Raw genomic sequence first — 24,816 nt, 5'->3', positions numbered from 1 at the left:
GCTTACTCATGAAATTTATGTGTTTTTGGTTGATGCTGAAAGTAGCTACTAGATTAAATTTGATTCACTTATCGTATTGACATACCGTGTCTCAATTTCGAATTGTAGACACAGCCATTTGGCCTGGCCATACACTTTATCATTCCCTTTGCGAAACTTGCAGGGCGGCGACGGACTTTGGGACGCATATATGACGCTCGTCTTGTACCCCACTTCTCAAATTAGATAAAATGATATATATACTTATACAATTTCCCTTGCTAAATTTGCCGGTTTGCTACAGACTTTGGGACGTCCAATATGGCGCCCTTCTTTTTCATTTACGGTCAATTCAAGTCAATATCCTTTATAACATCCGCTTATTTTCTTGTTTTTACCTTTACCGCATGTCGGGATTAGTTTTTAGATAGTCCAATATGGCGCCCGCTGTCCTCCTCCTTTACTGCTTGTACACTGCCCTTGTAACCCGCAGGTATCTGTCAGGTGACTATCAGGTGACTCTCACACGTGACTGGGCCAAGGGTTTAAAATACATTGATTTGCATCAACATGGCGTTGGCGTCTCACACGGGGGATTTACTGTGGACGGTACACGTCTTTGAGGTAAGCGGGTAGCTCTGTTAGTCCAACTTATTTTCCGCTCTCGAAGCCATCATTAATCTGCATTTATGTAGAGGGTAGCGCCTCTCCATTTTTAGGGGGTGACTCTGCATTTGACATACATGACCCTTTGGGTCATTTTGCCCCCGCCTGATTTGTATTTCATCCAAACCGTTGTGTATGAACGTATTATCCGTGTGGGGGTGGCTTTGGACTTGAAACTTACGATCTTTCGGGTCATTTGCCCTCGCCGTATTTGTAATTTTCTAAACCATTGCACATTAGTGTAAAACCCATGTGATATTTTACAATTACCCATGCTTTTCTAAACGAAATTCGTTTCACTTCAGGCAATCCTATTAGAGTGGGGACTGTACTTTAGCACACCTGTTGTTCCATCCATAACACACAGTTTAGTAGAGTTATGCTCTGAACCTATGTTGTTTGGCACTCTGATTTGGGCGTCCCTAGGATGTCTTGCGCAATATGGTATATAAGTGTTTCTGCTGGAACCAAAAGATGGTCTGTTTTATCTTTTAGAACAAGCCGGTTTGGCAGCTTATTAAGGCCTGCCAACCTCTTAAGAAATACCTCAACTCTGCAATTTACCCAAGAACCTTACACTGATGTGAGTTATGGTTATATATACTTTTTATATTATGTTACCTATGCTGTACGCCTACTTAGTAACATTGTTCTAATTATACGTCTGACTTGGAACCTTCTAGATTTATTTTTGGCTTTAAAATTTTGTTTAAATCTTGTAAATTATTTTGTTCAAATTCCCCTATGGCTGTCTCTAGACATTTCACATGTCTCACAAACTTGATTTTTGATTAATATATTATTGCAACTTGTGTGTTTCTTGCACCCAGCTAACTTTCCCTTGGGTGGAATACTTTTCACCATTTCATCTGACAAAACTCTATTTAATTGACTGTGTTCATGAATATCTACAGTCTTTTTCACTTTAAGCTGTGTCTGTGTCAATGTGGGTGGAACACTTTTCACCACTTCGTGTGACCGTATCAACGTGATACTAGGAGGTCTTAGATGCTTCCATCATTTTACAGATCGCCTCAATATATTCTAACAGATTTGGAACCTCACCCAACGCCAATTGGTTTTCACGGCGCTTAGTCTTGCACAAATTATCGTGCAACTCTCTGGATCCTGGTGAGATTTTGTTTCTTCTCACTTTTGTGTGTTGTGTTTTGTGATAGGTGTTTTTTGGTCAAATCATTACATATTCATTTTTTCAAAAATGTCTTTCTTTTCCCTTTTTTGCTAAGATTGACAGGTTACTTTCTATTTATCTGGATTATTGACTGAGCCATATATTGCCTGCCTGGCCTGGGCTAGTATACTACTGATTGTGCAATACTTTTTTGTCTTTGGTGAGATCCCTTTTTTGTTTTTCTTTACCTTGAACTTTTTACTGCCTGGTTAAACTTACGTTGTAGTGCTATTTATTCTCCTTTTCTCACATCTTCATCTTATTTTTCCTCCGCCCTTACCCACTAGGAAGTCCATAGTGTAGGATGTAACAACTACCCTCCCTTTGAAAGGGACACATGTATATAACACCTGGAACTTGAATACACCAATGAAATTAGTTAAATTTGTCCCCTTTTATTGTAGTTTTATCTCCTTGTCTGTGCAAAGTTTTTATAAATATTGTGTCTGTTTCTGTATCTCTCAAATGCCATCATTGTAAATCTTTGAATAAATGGGTTGTTTTTCTATTATGTATTTTTGTCAGTTTATGTTGCTTAATGTATTTTTGTTGTATTAATGTATATATATGTTTCACGTTGTTTTCAGCCCTGACGAAACTCCCAATGTGGGGAGCGAAACGCGTTGGCTGTCCTGTGCACCTTAAATTAAAAAGATTAATAAAAAGAAGAATATATTTTCACAACATTCTGCTTCTGTGAATTACTTTATAACTGGTGCTGCCTCTACGTCTTTTCAAGCTTCTATCTGGGAACCCAGTGAGACCGAACCACAGCAGGTCTTGGATGTTTAACAGCACATGTCATTGAACATTTTATGGGACTGTTGAAGTTGAGGTGCTAATTGCTTGGTCCGCTGTGGAGATCCTCTTTTGTTCTATCCTATATAGTGAACTGACTTTTTGGTTCCTTTTGAGACCATTGTTAGTCTCTCTGTTTTTTTCCTCTTTGCAGTGGCCATTTCAGATACTTTTGGCTTATGTCTGAGAAAGTAATTTTTTCTCCTGCATTCTTTGCTGTACTTCTCCAGGAGGTTTGTTGACTTGTTCTGCTGCATCCATGGATTCCTCTTGATGCCATGCATGCCTTTGGCTTCTCTGCTGTACTCTGTATTGCTTATTTCAGGCTCATCACGCTGAGGTAATTTATCCTCTTAATTCTTCTGCGACGCTCTATTTTTCCAGTACTCGAAGCAGTCGGATGTTTTCTGGACCAGTCCTTCTTTTCTTTTACATTTTCTGGGAGGTCTTCCCTGCACACTTTTTGGGCAGGCTGAAGAAACTCAAGGCATCTCCTCTTCACGCAGCCTCCTCTTCTCAAAACCTGTCATCATTTTTCAAATCTGCCAGCTGTCAATCGGGGTTTATTTCATCTACAACCAACATGTCATCCTAATCCTCTTCTTCTACTAAAATTGGTCCGGCTGCGACCTCGTCTACCCACAAGAGAGTCATACAGGACCCTCCCTCTCCTGTGAAATCCTGTTCTCCTATTTATCTTGACCTGAGGCTTGAGGAAATCTGTGTGCTCCGTCCATTCGTGGAAGTAACCAATATGCACATTTAGAACTTGGATGACAAACAGGGACAAATGGAAACCAGAGTCATGGACCTTGAACAACATGTCAGTAATGTGCAAGATGAGTCTTTAAAAATTGCAGCCTTGGAGAAAGAGGTGGCAGCATTGAAGGCTCAGTCTGAAGATTTAGAAAACAGAAATAGAAGAAATAATCTGGCCTCTATGGCCTTCAGGAAGGATTTGAGGGAATGGATACTATTACTATTTACTTCTTTTTTGCCTCAGCTGGTGGGCCTAGCTTCCTCCACATGCTTGAATATTCAGAGAGCTCATCGCCTACGTCCATGCTCTCTTTCATCTTCCTTGTCACCCAAGCCCAGAGGTGTCATTTTTTCTGGAATTTACTGAAAGCCCTCAGTGCAGCAAAATCTAAAAGGCAACTTTTATGGCAGGGAAATCATTTTTTTTTAAAATTATTTTTATTTGCATTTTCAAACCATAGAAACATAGCAAGCATGTCACATAAGATTGTCCATCATACCCTGCCCTCCCCCCACCACCTCCGGCGTTGCACAAAACATATTGCTTCATTTGTATATACCAACATGCCCGCTACTTCCAGAACATGTATCTGCATCCAAGTCCCTCCCCTGAACGCCAGGGCTGCAAGTAGGACAGTCCACATCCCTTCAAAGCTCCCCATCGAGGCCATAATAACGTCGCCACTTCCCCATACTCTAATAAACTTCTTCGGACAACCTCTAGCTTTATAGGTAACCCTTTCGGCTGCCATATAAATATCCATACCCCTCCTCCAGTCGTCAAGTATCAAGGGATTCGGGGCTCCCCAGACCCGAGCCACATCTCTCTTGGCCACCACTAATGCCAGTGCTAGAAAAATTAGATGAGGTAGAGGCAAATCCACTTTACTCGTTATTCCCAATAAAACCAATTTAAACTCCAACGGTAGCGTCGTTTCAAGTATTTCACTAAGCTCCCCCAATATCTTGGCCCAGTAGCTCTGGAGGACGCCACATTCCCAGATGGTATGATAAAAGTTTCCCTCAGCATGTCCACATCGTAGACAATTAGGAGCACTGTCTCGCCCCATCGGATGCTGTCGATATCTATCGTAGTAAACTCTATGTAAAATTTTGAATTGGATGAGTCAGAGTCGGGATTTTATCGCCACTTCCCTAGGGTGCATCAAGGCAGTCTCCCAGTCAAGCGCATCCATCTCCCCTAGATCCGATTCCCACGCACTTTGCAGTTTCACCAGTCCGTCCGGCATGTTGTTAAGCAAGGTTTTGTAAGTCAAGGAAACTAACTTAGCCGGAACCTGGTCCTGCAGCAGGCGACCCTCTACCGGGGCATACTCCGGCAAGGGGCCCGAGAGCGCCTCTTCCGCCTTCCAAGCGTGGCGTACTTGCTCATACTTCAGAAACTGAGTATGGTGCAGACCGTACTCCGCCCTCAATACCTGGAAGGGCTTCAAAGCGCTCTGCTTCTGGAGGTCACCCAGCACTGAAATACCTATCTCATCTCACCTTCTGAACCCTCCCAACTTATGGAGTTCCCGTAGCAACGTACAGTGCCATATTGGGGTTTGTCTCGACAGTTTGTGCTGCCAGCCAATCCGTCTTGTCGCCCTGTCCCACAACTCTACAGTCACTCGTGTCGCAGATAGTAGCGCTTCTTTCCCCCTACCACCATATATGTAGTGAAGACATGTGCGACGTTCCAATTTCCCCCGTTCCAGTCTATATGTGAGGTGATCTGCCGGGGCATGTAGCCAGTCATTTATCGGCGCCAGGTGTTCTGCCCATTAGTATGCCTCAATATGGGGTAGGGAGATCCCCCCATTATATTGGTTCCTTTGTAGGGTCTCCAGAGCTATCCTAGACTGTTTTCCCAGCCAAAGCAACGCTCTAAGCCCCTCGTTTATCTCTTAAAACACCTGTCGAGGCAGGGTGATCATTTTATACATTGCCGCCCGTCCTAGTATTGTGAGGGGAGGGTTTTCCATCTGAGCGGGTCCTCCGCAAAATTTGTGAGAACTCGTTGAATATTTTTCATAAACGAGATAGAGCGGTCGTTCGTCATATAGATCCCTAAGTATAGAAACCCTTCAGACATAACCCGCAGCGCCGCGGGTATGGCCGGCCCCAAGCTTTCACCTCCGGGCTGTACAAGACCAACTTGTGCCAATTTATAGTGTAGCCTGAGCGTGACCCATATTGATACAGCAAAGTGAACAAGCGCAGTATCGAGACCTCCGGAGTTGTGATATATAAGAGGATGTCATCCGCGTATAGCGAAATTTTCTCTTCTTAACCATCCTCTTGGTCAATTTTAAAGCCTGTTATCTGTCTATCTTGCCGTATTTCGCATGCCACCACTTCTATGGTGAGGACGAACAATACGGTGACAGGCGGCATCCCTGCCGGGTCTCTCTCCTTATAGGGAAGTCCCCAGATAGCACTCCATTAACCTTGACCCTCGCTCGCAGGTTCGTATAAAGAAGGTTAACCCATTTCCAGACTTCGGGCCGAAACCAAACTTTAGCAACACTCCATCTAAAAAGGGCCAGTGCACCGCGTAAAACGCCTTTTCAGCGTCTAGGGAGAGAAAAACATGGGGCTCCGTAGCACCACACACTTCCATCAACCAGTTATGTGTCCTCCTCAAGTTTTGCCTAGTTGCCATGTCTGGCTGGAAGCCCGTCTGATCCAGGTGAACCAGGTCGGTTATCACCTTTCTCAGTCGCAATGCCAGGATCGTCGCTAGGAGTTTTACCTCCACGTTCCACAGTGATATGGGGCGGTATGATGAGCACTCCCCTGGCGGCTTGCCCTGCTTATAGATAAGTACTATTGTGGCCATACGGAGATCTGGTGGGAGCGTTCCCTCCTCCATTGCCCCGTTGAATAAGGCTAGTACATGAGTAGTAAGGAGGTCTGCCGTTTTTTTAAAGAATTCCACTGGGAACCCATTGGGGCCAGGGGATTTCCCCGGGCGTAGTTTAGCTAGTGCCTCCCGCACCTCAGATACTGTGATCTCTGCCTCCAGGCTCTCTCGAGCTTCCGTCTCTAAACTGGGGGTCTCAACCATGTCCAAGTACTGACCGATCTCGTCCATCGAGCCTAGATCTCTAGCCTCATAGAACTTCTCATAATATTCTGCGAATGTCTGCGCTATCTGTGCATCCGTTCTTCTGGGTCGGCCTTCCGCTTCCTCCACATGGTCCACCCATCACGCCTCCTGCTCCCTGCGACTCAGCCATGCCAAGAGTTTCCTGGATTTGTCCCCCACATCGTACAGCCTATGCAAGGTCGCCTGTGCCTGTGTCTTGGCCTCGTCACTCGTCAGGGCCTTGTATTGCTGCTGGGCATCCAGCACTTGTCGTAGTGAACGTACTCCCCCATCCGTGATATGTCGCTGTTCAAGCTCCAAAATGCGAGCCTCAAGGTCACAGAGATCCCCCTGCAGTCTCCTCTTTTCCTCCGCTAGCTTATTCTGTACTCTATCGCGCATAACAGTCTTCAAAGCTACCCAGATCGTCACCCCAGACTGTACTGAGCCAAGGTTGTCAGCCAGGTACACCTTCACATCCGCCCTAAATCCCCCCAGTAAGTCCTTATTCTGGAGATCCCAGGCAGCCAGTCTCTAGCTCTTACCCTTCGCCCCATGACTCGTCCTCAATGTCACCAAACATCGGCGAGTGGTCCGAAATGCTTCGTGGCAGGTATTCTGCTCGGCTAGCAATATCCAACGCACGGCGGATTAGGAAGACATAGTCCAGTCTGGGGTACACCCTGTGCGCCCCAGAGAAATAAGAGTACATCCTAGTCTCCGGATGAAGCCATCTCCAGGCGTCTGTCAGCCCCACCGTGCCAAGAAACCGCGCTAGAGAGGACTGACCTGAGGGGGCCGTTCGCACCCCTGACCTGTCCAACGGGGGGTGTACAACATCATTAAAATCTCCTCCCACCACGTGTAGCGTGTCTGGCGTGTTCAGAATAATATCAGCTACCCCTGGAAGGTGTAGCCTGTAACCTAGGGGGTGCGTACACGGACAGGACCGTAATCTTCTGGCGTCTCCATGTCCCCGTTACCCCAACGTATGTACCCTGTGGGTCCGTCCAAGTGTCTGTGACTGTGAAAGGGGGGATTTCCTAACCAGAATGGCCAACCCTCTGGAGCCCGATGTGTACCCTGCATGGGCCAATACCTTGTACGCCCCTCTAGCCAGAAAACCACACTGTGTTCCCTGTAAATGCGTTTCTTTGAGTAGTACTATGTCTGGGACCTTCCTCTTAACTAAGGCCATTACCAATCCCAGTTTTATCTTTGTTTGCCCAAACTGTTTACATTTCATGTAAGGATCTTGACAGTTCCAGTGTCATGCTACTCCAACCCGGGGCCACCCACTACTTCAGGGGACATAGAACTGGGTCAGGACATGCCCCGGTGTAGGGTGTACAGGTGTAGTGAACATTTCTGTCTGCAACATGCTTAAAAAAAATAACCAGAACCATTAACTCCACCCCAGCCTACACTACACTGGGCCCCCCCTCCCTTCCCCAACCCCCCTACGGGTTCACCCCATAAACTCCCCCCTCCCCACCCCTCTCCCCCGTCCAGACCCATCGCCATCTTAAAGACAGAGATACAGCTGTCCAGGTGAAGGAGGTCTGTCGCCCACCCGCCACCACCCCAACTATTAACGTTCCCGCTTTACACCTCTGCAAGAGAATTGTTAGAAGGCATAATCACAAGCATACAACTAAGGAAGCAAAACGAGAAGAAAATCAGCCCAATACATTCAAAACAAACTAATAAAAGGGTGGGGGGTTTCAACTTGAGTGCTCTCGGCTACAGTACCATACTTGGCTGACCCATGCAGTCCCTTCATCACGAGTTAGAGTCCTGTGGGTCCCCTGCGAGACCTCAGTGTCTTGCGTATGTCCCTGCTCCATGTCTTTGATGGCGGCCACCAAGGGGTGCATCAAGCGTCCTCCCAGATCCTCTCCCACCGAAGTGGTATCTCCAAGCTCGTCCTCCCCCTCCGACCGCGTCTTCCCTGCCAGGCATCGAAAGTGTGAGCCCGTCAGGCGAATCGATTCAAAGGATGCAATACTTCCGTCGCCTCCGCCGTGATCCAGATGGGGTATGGGGTAGCCGCCACGTCGCGGCTGCCACGCCGCTGCCTAGTCTCTGCGGCTTCGGTGATCCTCGAGGGCTTCCCCCAGGGCAGTCCCGCTCTGGCGGTCTCCGCTCCCCCGTCAGCTGCCTCCCCATAGGAGGGCGTTCCTCTAGCCACTTCCATGCCTCCTCTGGAGATTGAAAAATAGTTTTTCTCCTTGTATATCACCTTCAACTTTGCAGGAAATAACAGCTCTCAACTTAGCTTTAACCGAATCAAAGGAGCGCTGTTGCTTCTATACCTCTTGGCTGTAATCCAGAAAAATCAGTGTGCATTTTCGTGCCGGATGTCCCCGAGTTTCCTAGCCTCCCGAAGGATCATGTCCCGATCTAAAAAGTTTAAGAAACGGGCAATGACTGGCCGTGGCTGCGCCCCGGCCGGAGGTCTCGCCAGCAAACAAGTGGAGAATTTATCTTTTGGGAATGTGCGAAGCAGCCAGGAGTGAAGGAACTCTGCCATGTTTGCTCCCTCAAGTCCTTCCCTAAAGCCCACGAAGCGGAGGTTATTGTGTCTTGCTCTATTTTCCAGGTCATCCACCTTCCACAAAAGTTGTTTATGGGGGGCTTGTAGATCCACCAGGCCCTTTTTCAAGTCCTGCACGTTATCTTCCGTCTCCCCTATCCTGGTCTCCGCGGTCGTCACTCTTTTGGCTAAATTGTGGAGGTCCTGCCGCAGGAGCGTCACCTCCGTTCCTATCTCTCCAATTTTGTTTTCAAGGGCCTCACGAGACGCCTGTATGGCACTCATCAGGAGGGCCATATCCGATCTTGCTCTATTCGGAACACCCTCCGCCGCAGGAGGGGCCATGGCATATCTATCCAGGGTGCACTGATTAGGGGGCTTGGGGTCCAGGTTCTTCTTGCCTCCTTCACTGCTCCTGCAGACCTGTGAGAATTTCTTAGTTTTCATTTTTCCAGCTCCATGGAGACTTCTGCTTCCTTGTTGAGATGACTGTTCTCTCTGTTGTATGGTTGCTCCTGCATATTATCTTAGCTCTTGGTGTTATTTTTCATTTGCTGTCTCATGCTCATTCTTTTATGATTATTGTGCTCTTCGCAGTTACTGACTAACCTTCTTCTTTTTCATGTTCCTTGCAGGCACATACATCATTGTAGTCATTTGCGATTTCTTAATTGCGATTTTTAAGGAATCGCAATTAAAAAATCGCAAATGCCTATGCATGTAGAAATCACTGAAAAATGTGCGATTTCTGAACATTCCTTAATTGCGAGTCGCAAATTGCGAGTCGCAATTAAGAAATCCCTCCCTATTCATTCCTATGGGCCTGAAGACATTCTCATTTTGCGAATCGCAATTAGAGATTCTCAAAGGAGAATGCGATTTCAAGGGTGCAGGGGTGTCCAAAGGACACCCTGTTGCACCCCTGAAATTGATATGTGCACCCCTGTTACGCACACACATGCCCCAGGGGCATGTGTGTGCGTAACATGGGACTTCGAAAAATGCACTTTGATGCTTATTTAAAAAAAATCGCAATTTACCATCACCTTACATGTTTTTTTTTTTTTTTTTTTAACCAAGTCATAGCAGGAGTCAGACAAAAGAAAGAACATATCAGAGAAAATTATACAGTACAGATAGTTCAAACATAACTAGAGACTGTAAATAACAAATAATAAAGATGAACAAAATAGAAATAAATGAAGAGGCGGGCCGGAGAGGAAGCTATAACACTGGTAGCACAGACACATAATACAAAGTGCTCATAGTTTCAACAAAACATATTATTATAAGAGTTTAGTTGTTCAACAGTGACTAATAACACTAGGGGTTGGGTTGATACCAGCCGTCCAGTTGGTAACGGGGAGCCAAATTGCTTCCCCCAGTTTCTTTGCTTTGTATCCCCTTGTGGCATATATGGCAGTTTCGTAGCTAAAACACAGCTAAAAAGCGCGCTAGCCACATCTGGAAGCTAGGTGGCTCTGACCTCGCATCAACAAAACCACCATGGGAGGCAGATCCTTCTCCTACCTGGCAGCTAAAACCTGGAACTCACTTCCCACTCACCTTCGCCTCACTCAGAACCACTTTACATTCAGAAAGCAACTTAAAACCTGGATATTCGACAAGTAATTCCCCACCCTTCCTCAAGCGCCTTGAGACCCTCTGGGTATGTAGCGCGCTATATAAATCACTTGACTTGACTTGACTTGACTTGACTCTTTCCATCGTGCAGACAATATGATTCTAAGACCGCTGTGCCTATAAATAAGAGTCTCTCTTCACTTTTTGGTAAACTTAAAGAGTTATTGTATCCCAGTACAAAGAGTATTTCTGAACCCGGAAGTTTATGCCCGGACAACTCTTCCCAGTAATCTGAAATCATACTCTTAATTAAGGCCAGTTCGGAGCAATTACTAAACATACGTATTAACGTTGCCGGTCCCTGTGAGCATCTAGGACAGAGATCGTTCTCGCTTTTACCCCATACGTATAATTTGGCCGGTGTAAAGTAGAGGCTAAATATAGTTTTAAAAAGCTGTGCTTTGAGGTTACTAGACATAAGAAGATGGTGACTCAATTCCAAATGTCAATATCGACATTAGGATTGTTTAATTTGGCCGCCCACTTAGCTTCAGTTTTTTCAAGATCGTCTTGAGTTCTAGTTAAGAGAATATCATAAAGTGTTCCAATTCTAGTATTAAATCTATTCATTGCTTCGATAATATCGACTCTTAGCAAACTAATGGTTGACTCCTTTGCTTTAAGCTTGGCATGGACCTGTACAAATTTAAGATAGTCTCCATTAGACAATTTATATTTCTGTTTTAATTTTAAGAAGGTAGTTCCAAAATCATTTACCAAAAAACCCTTAATTCTTCTGATTCCGAGCCTTTCCCATTTCCTAGCTATAACATCAAAAACAAGACCATATGTAACCTTTGAATGCCACAAGGATGTATACCTATTGATTTTACCAATGTGCATGTGTTTAGTAACCTTGTCCCATACCTTACATATGATGGTAAATTGCGATTCTTAATTGCAAAATCGCAAATTTTTTTACTTTCTTGCATTGCATTTAAGGAATTGCAAATTGCGATTCCTTAAATGCAATCGCAATTTAAGAAATCGCATATTTTGCGATTTCTTAAATTGCGAGGGGCTACTTGTTTCATGCATTCCAAAAGCAATTTTTGCAATCGCAAACGGACGATTTTTGCAATTCGCACCGTTTGCGATCGCAAAATGCTTTGATGCATGTGCCTGTTGGTGTTTTATCTAGTCATTTATCTTATGTTCCGTTTGTCGACGCGTTTCCTTTGCTGTGCAGTCTTACCCCATGCTGTCGTTGACTTTTCCCCAGTGTTCATCTTTACTGGGTATGTTTCTACAGTTGTCATTGATTGACATGTACTTTCTCTCTTTTCTGATCTTTTCTTTCCTTCCCTTTGACCTCTCTTTTCTTGCTGTTATCTTTTCCAATGGTGTACTGTCTGCTGTATATTCTGTCTTAAAAGACCGACTTTGTGTATACATTTCTATTTGTAGTTCCATTCAGACTTATTTTTCGGAATGTTAAAGGAGTAGTTAACTCTGTAAAGAGGCCGAGAATTTTGTCTAATTTGGCAAATAATTCTCCTGACCTCGTTCTGCTCCAAGAAACTCACCTTTCTGAACTTGAAGCTTTGAAACTTAACACCTTGCGCGCTAGCGGTTTTCCCGCTGTGCGCTGGGTTTTTGAAAAACCCCGTTACATGACGAGCTGAGCTCGTCATGAGCATAGAAGGGGTTAATAGAGGTTGGGTGGGTTCTGTTTTTGTCGCTTCTTTCTTAAATAAGAAAAATTGTGTTGTTTTTCTTTGTCACAAGAACTAGAATATAGAGCTGCTCATTTAAAAATGTCAGCTTTGGATGATGACATACTTCTTTTCATTTCCCCTCCTGAGCAGTCTGTTCTGGCTCTTCAGGAAATCGTTACTTTTTCCTCGGTTTCTGGATAAAGGATCAATTCTGACAACACTGAAATCATGCCTGAAACTGAACTCAGACAAGACGGAAGTCCTCATCCTGGGCGCCTCGCCCTCCACCTGGGACGACTCCTGTTGGCCCCCCGCCCTGGGCACCGCACCCAAACCGACAGACCACGCACGCAACCTGGGCTTCATCCTGGACTCCTCCCTCTCCATGACAAGACAAGTCAACGCCGTCTCCTTGTCATGCTTCAACATCCTGCGCATGCTACGAAAGATCTTTCGGTGGATCCCCACCGAGACCAGGAAGACGGTCACCCAGGCCCTCGTCACCAGCCGACTGGACTACGGCAACGCCCTCTACGCCGGAACCACCGCCAAGCTCCAGAAGAGACTCCAGCGGATCCAGAACACCTCAGCCAGACTCATCCTCAACATCCCACGACACAGCCACATCTCCGGACATCTGAGAGACTTGCATTGGCTCCCCGTCAACAAAAGAATCACCTTCCGCCTCCTCACCCACGCACACAAAGCCCTACACGATCAAGGCCCGAGCTACCTCAACAACTGCATCAACTTCTACGCTCCCAAACGCCATCTACGATCAGCCAGTCACGCCCTCGCCGCCGTCCCCCGCATCCGAAGAACGACTACAGGAGGAAGGTCCTTCTCCTACCTGGCCGCCAAGACCTGGAATTCCCTCCCGTCCGACCTGCGCCTGACCCAAGACCACCTCTCCTTCAGGAAGAAGCTCAAGACCTGGCTCTGGCTGTTCGAGCAGTAGCAGCACCCCCCCCCAAGCGCCTTGAGACCCTCCGGGTAAGTAGTGCGCTCTATAAATGTCTTTGATTGTTTGATTGATTGCCTATTACTAAGTTTACTTTTAGTCATTCTTTCACTGCCACACGGTTCCACTGGAATACCTACAAAATTAAGTACTTGGGAATCTGTTTCACCCCTTCCATTAATGATTGACGTTTTGGCAAATGTCAATGATTGTCTAGATAAAGTTGATAAACTTATTTCCTCCTGGAAATCCCTTTTTCTTTCCTGGTGAGGTCATATGGACTCTATCAAAATGATGATTTCACTCATCATTCTATATACCCTTTCAATGATCCCATTTAATATTTCTGCTACATTCTTAAAAAAATTAAGACTCAAAATGTTCTAAATTTCTTTCGATGAATAAAAAAGACAGAATTTCTCTAGCTTCTCTTAGGAAGGCCAAACAGGAAGGTGGAGTAAATTTCCCTGACTTTCGGTTGTAGCATAAGGCTTTTTGTCTCTGACAAGCCTCTAGATGGCTTTCTTTGTTGCTAACCTCATTTACCACTATAAGGTTGGATATTGAATGCTCTTTTCTAGCTCCTTTTCTTACCCGTAAAGTTATATCTTTCTCGGCTAAGCCTTCCATAATTTCTTCTTCTCCTTTTAAACACACTTGCACTATTCTAAAACAGATTAATCAATCACAGATTGTATGTTGAGATTCCTGTTGAACAATCTCCTCTCTGGTATCACAATCTTATTACTATTAACAACAAACTGTAATTTTGGAAAGCCTGGAGGCAAAGAGGTATTATTTGTTTCAAAGCTTTATTTTCTAATAATGATCCTCTCTCCTTTTCACAATTCCAACATTTATTTAAGTGCACTCGTTCCTTTCCCCTAAATATCTCCTTCTCATAAATATTCTTCTTGATGTTCTTCACTCATTACAAAGTGCTTCCCTTTCTTCCTCTTCGCAATCCCCTATGTTCAATTCTTCCTTCTGTTTCTAATGCTTCACCTATATGTAGACTTCTTCACTCTTTATCGTACATCAGATCCAAAACTAAGTTGGAAATGCAGTGGGAATTGGATTTGGGATGTACCTGGACTCTTCCATTTTGAAATAAGATTTGGGATAAACTTTACAAAACCTCCAGGACAGCTTCTACTTCGTAGTCATTGTTATTTCTCTATCAAAAACTACATCTTACCCCTTCCGCATTAGCTAGATTCTCCATGGGCTCCTCTCCTAAATGTTGGTCCTGTGACCACCAACTTGTGACCTTATGCATATGCTGTTTCACTGTCTTCCTACAGGTTCTTACTGGGAAAAGGTCTGGTCTCAGTTATCTTCAATATTTAATTTAAGTAACCCAGTATCTCCCCTGATACTCTTTTTGGGTAGTCTTTCTGAGGATAGCCACTCTCCACCTAGTAATTTAAGGTTGTTAGATCTAATGCTAGCTCTTGCCTTTTAGCAAATCACTATCAATTGGAAATGTGCATCAAATATTTCTTATAAAGCCTGGTGGAATAATGTTTGTCAGACCCAGACGTGGGTCCCTTGCTCACTTTGCCACTGGATTCAAGCTAGCCTGGCTGATGACGGCTGATTAGCCAGAAACCAAGCGGTCCCAGGAAGCTTGTTTCCGGACCAAGGAAGACATGGCTTGGCAGTTCTGGCTGGACTGTTCCCATGAGGCACAGGGTCAGACTGATTTGCATATGGCCATGTCTGAACTGAGGTGGCAGAGTGAGCTAAAGAATGATGATAGATTAAACCCAGATCAGTTGACTGGGAGTGATTGCTTGCAATGTTCAACACTCCGTCCATCATCCCCTTTGGTTTTGTTTTTATAATGTTTGTCATTACCATAGATTAGATACTGCCTTTCCTCTCTTTATTGTCTGTCTGCTAATTGAGTTTTGTATTGGTTACCTTTTACTTCCTTTTTAGATGATGTAGCTCATAAATCTCCTCTTTTTACTTTATCTGAAAATGTAAACCGCCATGATTTTTCTATTTCTCTGCCATGGTAGTAATTTTACTATTCCTTGCTTGGTTTATTATATTATATTCTAGGGCTATTTTTCTTTTCTGGTAATGCTCTGAGCTGTGGTTAACTTGGTCTTCATGTATGCATCCACCCTATTTCCCTTCCCACATTTTCCCCATTATATTTCAAAACTGTTAAACAGCTTCAATTCTTTATGATATTTTTATTAATGTAATTCCTACAGTCTACACAAGTTACTGTATATTGTTTCAGTCATGTTAATATTTTTCTCAATAAAACAGTTTTACTTAAAAAAAAACTCCTTTAGCTGTTCCTCATGTGTGTAACATTAGCAGCTCCTGACCTCTGGACCTTCCAAGATTAACCCCTCCCATGCTCGTGACGGAACCGTTCCATCACGAGCCTCGGGTGGGCTGTGCTGGTGACGGAACGGTTCCGCCACGGCCCGCTCGCCACGCCTGCGCGGCACAAATTCCGCGCCTGCGCTGACTTTCTGAAGAGCGGGCGGGGCCGTGACGGAACTGTTCCGTCACAAGCACAGCTCACCCGCGGGCCGTGACGGAGCGGTTCGGTCAAGAGCACGGGACCGCCGTGCGGCCCGCCTCCCCCTTAGCGCTGTGGTGGAATAGCCGCCGCAGCGAAGGGGTTAAAGTTTCTGACTCCACTCCTGTCAGTGTGCACTGGTCTCAGGTCATAATTGAAAGCCTTCTTTTATGCTTCCACTTAAAGCCACTCAAAGAGTTCCCTGTATGCTTGGTGATTTAATGCTCCTGTGGAAAGGCCAATATTGAACTATACTTTGGGCCTTTTGTTATTTGCCTGCCTGAAATGTATCACTAAGCTATTTTAAGACTTCCTTTCATGATGCTTGTAGTTTCATTGTTGTGGGTCCGAACTCCAACTGTCCAAACAATCATCATAGTTCATCCCTGCATCATCAATTGGAATTTACCATTACTTAAACCTTTAGTCTGAGTGATTGGAACATCACACAGGCGGAATGAATTCTGCTTTTGACTGTTACCCTATCTTTGTTTATTCCAGATGGATTCTCTGTGCCCATGTTCAATACACTATGCGCTGTTGTTACAAGTAACTGCATTCACCACTCTTGGAACAATCCATTTCCAGTTTAGATTTTGCCCTCCTCTAAACTCGTTCTCTTTCTCATTCATCTTTGCCTGATTCAATCAAGTGGATTACTACTTTCTACTACTCAAAGGTATTTCTGACTTAATCAATGTGGTGAGTCCTGCCTCTCGAATTATTTATTTGACTCCACTCCTAAAGGCCTCATTTTGAGTGCCCCAGTCAGTAAGTGGTAATTTCACCGTCCACGATGTACCACTGCTGGAAGTAACCATTTCTTTTTGTTTCTCACTGAGGTTCTTTTGCACCACGAACACCTCAGTCTTGACCAACACTACACCTAGAGCCATCCCAAGTGGGGAAACTTCAGGACCTTACTTCCCCCAATCTTTGGTGGTCTTCTATACTCTACTTCTTTCTGGCTTCCCATGGGGAAGCGTTTATTTTGGTGTAGTCTCAAAAGCATACAAGCTATCCTCGTAGAGAGACAGAATGGCCATCTTCGCTCCTGTGGCTTATCAGTGTGCCGCATTGGTCTATAATAACACAGTGGGGGTTTTGGGAGAAACTGGGCTCTCACCTGTTTTTTTCAAGCACCTCCCTGCTAGAGGCAAGTGCCCCCACCTATCAGGGGACCCAGTTCAGCCCATCACTTATGAATATTTGTGAAATAAGGGATTCTAAGAGGCCTCTCATCACATTCTGCAAGGGAGCCATATTATCTTGCATGACGCCACAGCGTCCAGACCCTATTGGCTCTTTCTAATGATGGTAGAGGTGCAGAGGAGGCGATTAAAAGCCCTTCTATTTTTACACTTTTGTTTGTTGGTGCTGGTAGTCTTGTGTCTCTCGGGTGTTTAGCAAAAAGAAAAGACGTAAAAGCCAAGCAGCTCAGCGTACTGTCAGAAAGAAGATGCTTCTCCCATCTCTCTATCTTCACTAAAAAAAACAGAGGTTAAAGCAAAGCAATAGTTAGGTTTTTCAAAGATTAAAAATAAAGTTTATAAAATAAAAAAACTATAAAATGCACTAGTTATGGTTTAACTTGTTCCTTGCTATGCACCATTTATTGCCTCACATATTGCATCATTCGTGACGTGTTAAATGACATCACCATCACTGATGACATCTCAACTCCCGGTGTGGATGCCCAGTGTGTGTGTGCAGCAGTGCATCCGGGCGGAAAGGGGGTAGTGTAGTTTGGTCTCAGATCGTGGCCAAAGAATAAGCGTGGCATCCAACACGTCCGTGGGTAGTCAACCCCTGCTTTGGCTGTGTGAAGCAGGGGTTTGGACAGAGGGCCTGCGACCAACCTCTTGTGGGTGCCCAATCCCCTGCTGCATACAGCCTTTGCACAGCACCGCGTTTGCCCTGCCATCAAACCACTGCAAGATGTAAAAACCCACTACACACAGCCTGTGCCCTTCTGATCACCCCCATATTTCCCCTTATGTCATGTTTGCTGTCTCAGTGCAGAGGCAGCACCATAACAGTGGCATGCAGCAACTATATAGCAAACATGGACTTTTGAAGTGAGGAGCATCCTGAGGCCTCTGTGCAATGGCACCCCTAGGCACACACTGATAGTGCCTAGTGGAGAGTGTAGAGATGCTGCATAAAAATCCCTCCTCACCTATTCCCAGGGGTGCAGCCACTGGTAACATTCACACTCATCCACACCAACAAAGTCGACAAATGTGCGTTAATGGCCGGTTGTATAAATATAGGCACACATGCAAACACACATGCCTCTCTGATGGGGAATTTGATCTAAAGTAATTTTACTTACTGTATCCCATTCCTTGAAGGAAGTACTTAAATGCTTCTGTCAGTTTTCCAGGCTGTAGGAATAAAGAAACAGTCTTTAAGGTTTCTAACCTTGAATCTTCTGTTTTACCTCTCTCAAACATGTAATTAGCAACCTCCATTGTTCTAGTGTGTGTCAATGGGTACCAGGACTTGGAAGCAGATGGATTTGAACATTGTGCATCGATATGAGAGATCCGGCCTGAGCTGCTCAGTAAAAACAAATAGCTGTAGTATAATCCCAAAAATATGCTTCCTAAACACTCACCAACGCTCTCAAGCATGACTAACCCATTCATGAAATAATGTTTCTTCTAATAAAAATAACATATCTACAAACTTCTCCCTCACTCAGAAAACATTATTACCCCATCTATCAAACCTTCTTCACTAAATACTCACAGATTTAGTAACCATACTTAATCAATAGTCTCCACCAAATGTACCAAATCTCCTGAATCAAAAAAAGAACTCCCACACCAAAATCATTTAATTCAACAAACATCTGACCATCAATAACCATTTCATCAGAAATACAGCACTCCATCTATATAATTCCCCTTCATCAATAAACCCCTGGCATTCATTGGCCCTCGCTTACTGGCCCACCCAAAAGAAGTCACTTCACTTGGGAAGTCCTTTTAATCCAACCCATCCCCCCTTACAAATAAATACTTCATCATCTAAAACCCGTTTCGGCATTCAATGTACAACCATATTCAATTAGCATCATCATTGAACAACAGCCATCCTCTTGCAATAAACAACACTTTAAGCCATTAAATACACGTTTGTTCAATAAACAGGTCTTCATCAACGAAACCCCAGGACTTATATCCCCAGCAAATACCTGTTCATCAATACAAGACTTCTGCTTACTCAATCATGAAACTTGGCTTCCCCATTAGCACAACTAAAAAGCCACCAAATACCACTCCCCATTGACTTCCTCCACCCAATACATCATCATCATCATCAGCACATAGAAAGTACTACAACACTCTAAGGGATGAATACTGCTTACAAGCACCTGTCCATCTACAAACCCTATCAAGAGAACTAACACCTCTTCTAAATACCAGCTTCCTTATCAGCTCCCTTTCTCCTAACACGTCTCTACTCACTAAACAAATTTAAAAAAGGACCCCTGAGTAACGAATGCACGAGCACGCAAATCAGGGAATCAATTGCGCATAGCAAAAGAACAAAACAAAAATATTATTTGAAGGAATATCTCGCCATGCTTTTTTAAAAGAAGCATAAAGGAGAACATTAATGCTATAATCAAGAAAAAATAATTTTTTGTATCAAAAACATAAATTATGTATTGTAAACAGCATCATACAAAAATACATATACTTATACAGCTCAAGGTGCAAGATATGACAATAAGAATAACCCAACTAACATCGTTGGGGATACCATAAACCTGAAATGAATAAAAGCAACCCCTGACACGTGTTTCGCTCTCATTAGAGTTCTTCAGAGAGGTGTAGCTTGTCCAGATACAAGGGAGCACCCAGTATAAGTCTAAACAATACCCTTACAGGCATAGAGTAACACATAAGTTATGCAAAAAAGAAACAAGGAACTCTAGGTAGTTCTCAAATGTCTGCCCTCACTGTGCTAATTCTATGCTTAAAGACTTCAATAGAAAAGCAGACATTTTAGATGAGCAGATCTAGAGCGCCCCTGGTGTTGAGGGTGCTCTATACAGGAAGCTGCTTTCCACCTAAGCTTGAGAACTACCCAGAGTTCTCTGCTTGTTTATATATATATATATATATATATATATATATATATATATATATATATATATATATATATATATATATATTTATGTGTGTGTGTATATATCTATATATATATCTATATATATATATAAATAAATGTTTACAGGATGGGTTGAAACTGAAAATAAACTCTTACTGAGCCTTCGATTAGTGCAGTTATTTATTTTGGAAGGAGTGCAATTAGTACTTTACGTGCTGCGGAACTGTGTACACACACACACACAGTAAGACTCTATGGATGACTTGGAAAGCATCCTTTAGCATGGCAAGATATTCCGCCAAATAATCCTCACAGGCAGTCTGTTTTTTTCTTTTGGTTTACGTCTCAACTCACTAATCAGATTCCTTAGCGACCAATCTTCACTATCTAAAACTATTCTTTCCAGGTCTATTGAAGGAAACCCAATTTTACAAATTAATTATAGGGGAATTTATACAAATCTTGTTTATATTACACAGTATGCAACGATACACCATTTGAACTAGCTGGGGTACTCACCTGTGTGAGCTGAGGAAGTCCTCCAGAGTCAGCCATCTGCAAAGGAGACAAAGAAGTTGTTAGACAGGCCCATCACAAAGGAACGCATCATTCCATGGTTCCTTTACCCAAGTATGGCACTATGTGGCAGGTGTCTCACTCAAATTTGATCATGTTCGAGGGTTCTTGTCAAGCTTTCTGAAGGCTCAACATTGGCACACAAGGGGATGCTGTAAGTCGGAAATGGGTACATTAGCAAAGCTTTGTTTGGGTTTCAGAATTATTGAAACATCAGGTCAGGCTTAGGGGCAATAGCTGGGGCACCTTTGGTTAGACTCAAAGTACTACAAGAGGTGTAAAAGTGATTAACACAACTTATGAACTAAATTAATTAATATTACAAAATACTGTTTGATACACTTGATTGAAAGTCATGAGCCCATAAAATTAGATTGAGAGATGAGTAGTTTATGTAAAACAACACTGACAGAAATTACTTCGCAGGAAATCATTTTGAGACAATATAAAAAACTTGGACACAATTAAATTAGCAAAATCATAATAAGTCAATTTTTGTTTTTCCATCACAAACAGGGAGCCCATCATCCCCCTCTTTGTTCTGCTCCTTCTTCCCAGACCACCAGTTCCCCACATTCCAACTCTGCTAAGTTTTCTTTTGTGATTTCGTCAACTCAGTTGTTCATCAGTGTTAGGTAGCCACTCAGCAAAAGATTGGCTCATGCTCCCAGCTGGGCTGTCATGAAAATGCCCCATTGACAGATTTGCCGTAAAAAGTGGATGCTGCAAAAACATGCATTTATTTATTCCAAATGTTCAAAGTTTTAACATACACCTTTTTACAATTTAATTGGCTGGTTGGTGTGTATACAATTGTAACTATTGTTTAATTGAGAAATCCAGCACATAGTCTATTTTGATTCCAAGTGGTATTTGATAAATGTTTCAGAAAAACTTTTGAATCCCTTTTCAGAGTCTAGCAATTAGGACTGAGGTAAATGGGAAAAGATGCATTTGTGGTTCTCAGGCATGGATTACCAGGGAGTGCTGCATATCAGGACTGAGATGCAGGTTAAGATCTGGGTGTTCATTTTCCAGGCATGAAACAACACGGTGCCACAGTTCAGCCTCAGACAATGCTAAATGACTACCACGATGGGAACATTTATGGAATTCTGAAGCTCAGATTAATGGCTCAGTCTAGAACCTAGTTTGATTATTAAAGGATACAAAACACCAAACTTGCTACAAAAGTATAAATTGCAGATTTTCTTTTATCTTACTGGCCGGCTCAATCATACGCTATACAGTGTCCAATAGCCCCGATCCATTTTCAGTGAACTTTGTGAGTGGCTTCTGCAAATAAGCGAGAATCTAGACATGTACACATTCTGCCATTATTTGGCTGTTCTGTTGCTCCCTCCTTCCTGAATCAATGAGAGGCCCCTCACAGTGAAGAACCAGACTGCTGGCTGATGTAGAAACTGTAGCCAACATGACATTCTGACTAGCCAGCCTCAAAAGCTGCTATCTCGCCGGTACCTGCTGGACCTTGTCCAGGGTGCGGAGGAGCTGATGATTCTGCAGCCAACAGGAGCATAAAACACACCAGGCATAAATGGAATAAGTGGCAGAGCACTCATGTAGCAGGCACTACTAGTTTGATCACCCAGGCTAATTTGCCAAGCTGTTTTGGAGAGCCAAGCCACTGGCACTTCACTTAAATCTTGGGAGTAGAAGCCACATTAATTTATTTAGTTTTTTCATATAGCATGGAAATGAACCAGGTGGATATGAGAGTGCTTAAATTGGAATACCTTAAGGCATATATTCTGCTGCATATGTAACAATAAGATGATAGCATTATGTGACCCAATTACTTCATTACATATTAAGTCCAAACAATTAGTCATAAATTGCACAGGCATGTTAGTATGAGTACACATCCATGTTCACATTACATTCTGTGGAGGACTGGCTTGATTTAACATTTTTTCAAGGAGGTAAATAAAGGAGAGGTCCCATTTCATTCCGTTGGTGAAGTTATTCCATAACTTAGGAACAAAACCTGAGAAGAAGCAGGATAATGTTGAGGTCCTGTTGCATGGTTTAGATACAGGAGGAAATTGTTAGAACTGCACTTTTCTGAGCAAGGAATTTTCTTCGTTGGGTAGTGAGGTTTAAGTTTCAACGCTTTGAAAATCATGCCGGCTGCTCCAAGAGCGCAGAAAGCTTGCAATGGGAGCCATTTTAATTCAATTAAAACTGGTGTAACCTGTTGTGTGTCTTAGATCAATCTCGCATCATGTTAGGATGCACGATTAAAAAAATCGAAGTTAATAGTTAGGTGTGGTGCCAGATTAAATCTGCTGAATTCTGGTTTTCAATTCTGAGGTAAAACATAAGGCAAAGCGGGAATGGGAGCTCTGAGAGTCCCAATGTAGTGCACGGTGGAAACCGGGTATGCAAGGAGGGAGAAAATGCTTACTTCGCTACTTCAAAAATACTTTTTATATAACAAAAACTACAGATTTCGTGGCACCTGTTTTTTAATTTTTTTAGCATATCGTCCGCATGTAGTGCATCCCCTTATCTCAATCGCAACAGGGAGGTCTCTTATACATAGCGGCTATGTTTTAAGGATCGTCTGATCAGATGCCCAATAGTAAATATTCTACATAAGATCTTGTGCTCAGCAGCAGATTTACAAATGTGGGAAATCGGAAGATAACTGTAATTAAAGTCCATTTGAGATGTGGCCGAGTTACTCACATCTTTGAATGACATGTGACAAACCAAGACCCAGACCATTCGGCCATTCAAAGGTATCATCCCATCTTGAAGTTTCACATTTCCTTTTATAATTATTTACATAAATATCCCAGAAATCAAAGCGTAGTTTTCTAAAATACAAGGCCTCTCTGAAGCGGCAGATTATAACATAGTGTAGCATGCTCTTCCAATGGCTTGTTAGTTGTTCTAGAGGCTAGAACAAATAAATGCCATGGCCGCACTATATTACAATCTGACCTCTCGAGAATCCTGCAGACTCCGTTCAAGGCTTGTTTGCCTCTGTAGCACGGCGCACAGTAAGCGGACTTGGGAAGGACGGCGGCTAGGACACATTACCTTCAGGAAAGTGGTGTTCGTCGGGTCCAATTTGGAGTTGCATTCAACCTGTAAATATAAAAAATTTAAAAAACTTGAAATGCAAAGAAAAACAATCAAACAGTAACAATGTAGGACTGCATGGCTGTTAAATGGCCTCATTTCATAGGTGGCTCATTAGTCTCGTCTTTTTTTAAGCCAATAGCCCTTTACGCGCTGCAACCTGTAAGCCCACACATATAACAAGAGAAGGGAATGTACAAGTGCCATGACGTATGGAGCATAGCATTTACTATATGTTTATGTGATGGTATATAGAGCACAGGCCTTTGTTAATACGGCTGCTGTTTGAATATGGAATGCACTGAAGTGCAGGACGGTAGTTTAGGGCTTAGAAGATAGGGCTGTTCAATATTAAAGTGGACTTTCACCTGTAGGCAAACATTATTTCCTGTAGCTCATGGTTAACAAGCCAGAGAATTCCTTTTTAGACTATGCAACAGTGTAGCTGTGGATCTACTCTACAAATAAGAATGGCCTTGTGATTACATACAAAAGGAATGGTACAGATACAATAGTGGCAGCTTCCTTATTGTAGGAAGCTGGCTCTTTAGGTGATAGGTCAAGAACCTGTTATACTGTGTAAAGAGTCCACGGGGTTCCTTATGAGGGGACAGGGGCTTCCAAAGTGTTCTATTAGGGGGGTAGTGTGGTAGAGCACCTTCAGCTTAACACAGAGGAGTGCAAGACATTTGCAAATACACAAAATGATTATTAATGACACACAGGACTTAAGACAGAAGATCCACGCCAATTTATAAATATACCAAGTACCTTTATCTATGATTTAGCATCAGAGAAAAATCATTTAGGTAAGTAGGCTTTTAAATGTAAATTATTTTCACTTTAAAAAAGTGGGCACGCTGCAATTTCTGAGTTCTGCAATGTTATCCTATGAAAGGAAGAACAAGTTCTGCAAACATGAATAGCACAGCAACTCACAAGACCAATCTCCAGGAGTTGAGGTGAGAGGGGGGCAAGGTCCAAGCCAGCACCAGTAGTACACCACTAGCGGAACGGGGTGGCAGGGTGCAAAACAGCGTGAGGATCCCAATGTATTTCAATGGAGATTGGTCACTGAGCAAAGAGGCTGCAGGCTCTGGCTAGTAGGCCAGTCGGGCGTAACAAGCAAGTTGGCTCATGCCTTGCCATGCTCGGGATGGGGGAACACTTTT

General features: G+C 43.5%; 1 protein-coding gene across 8 annotated transcripts in view; it reads right to left on the bottom strand.

Moving 5' to 3' along the window:
* The window catches only part of NDRG4 (NDRG family member 4), an 888,963-nt gene that overhangs the window by 29,075 nt on the left and 835,072 nt on the right, over positions 1 to 24,816 (bottom strand). For all 8 annotated transcript variants that reach the window (XM_086947800.1, XM_086947798.1, XM_086947797.1 and 5 more), the window contains 3 exons: positions 23,603 to 23,650; positions 20,477 to 20,512; positions 18,168 to 18,219 (listed from right to left, as the gene is read on the bottom strand). In XM_086947800.1, the coding sequence (XP_086803926.1) occupies positions 18,168 to 18,219; positions 20,477 to 20,512; positions 23,603 to 23,650 (136 nt within the window). The remainder of the gene's footprint in view (positions 1 to 18,167; positions 18,220 to 20,476; positions 20,513 to 23,602; positions 23,651 to 24,816) is intronic.

This window comes from Lissotriton vulgaris, chromosome 12 (assembly GCF_964263255.1).
Source record: "Lissotriton vulgaris chromosome 12, aLisVul1.2, whole genome shotgun sequence".
Taxonomy (NCBI): Eukaryota; Metazoa; Chordata; class Amphibia; order Caudata; family Salamandridae; genus Lissotriton; species Lissotriton vulgaris.
The sequence above is the reverse complement of the archived record's forward strand: the minus strand, read 5'-3'. Positions and strand labels throughout refer to the sequence as shown.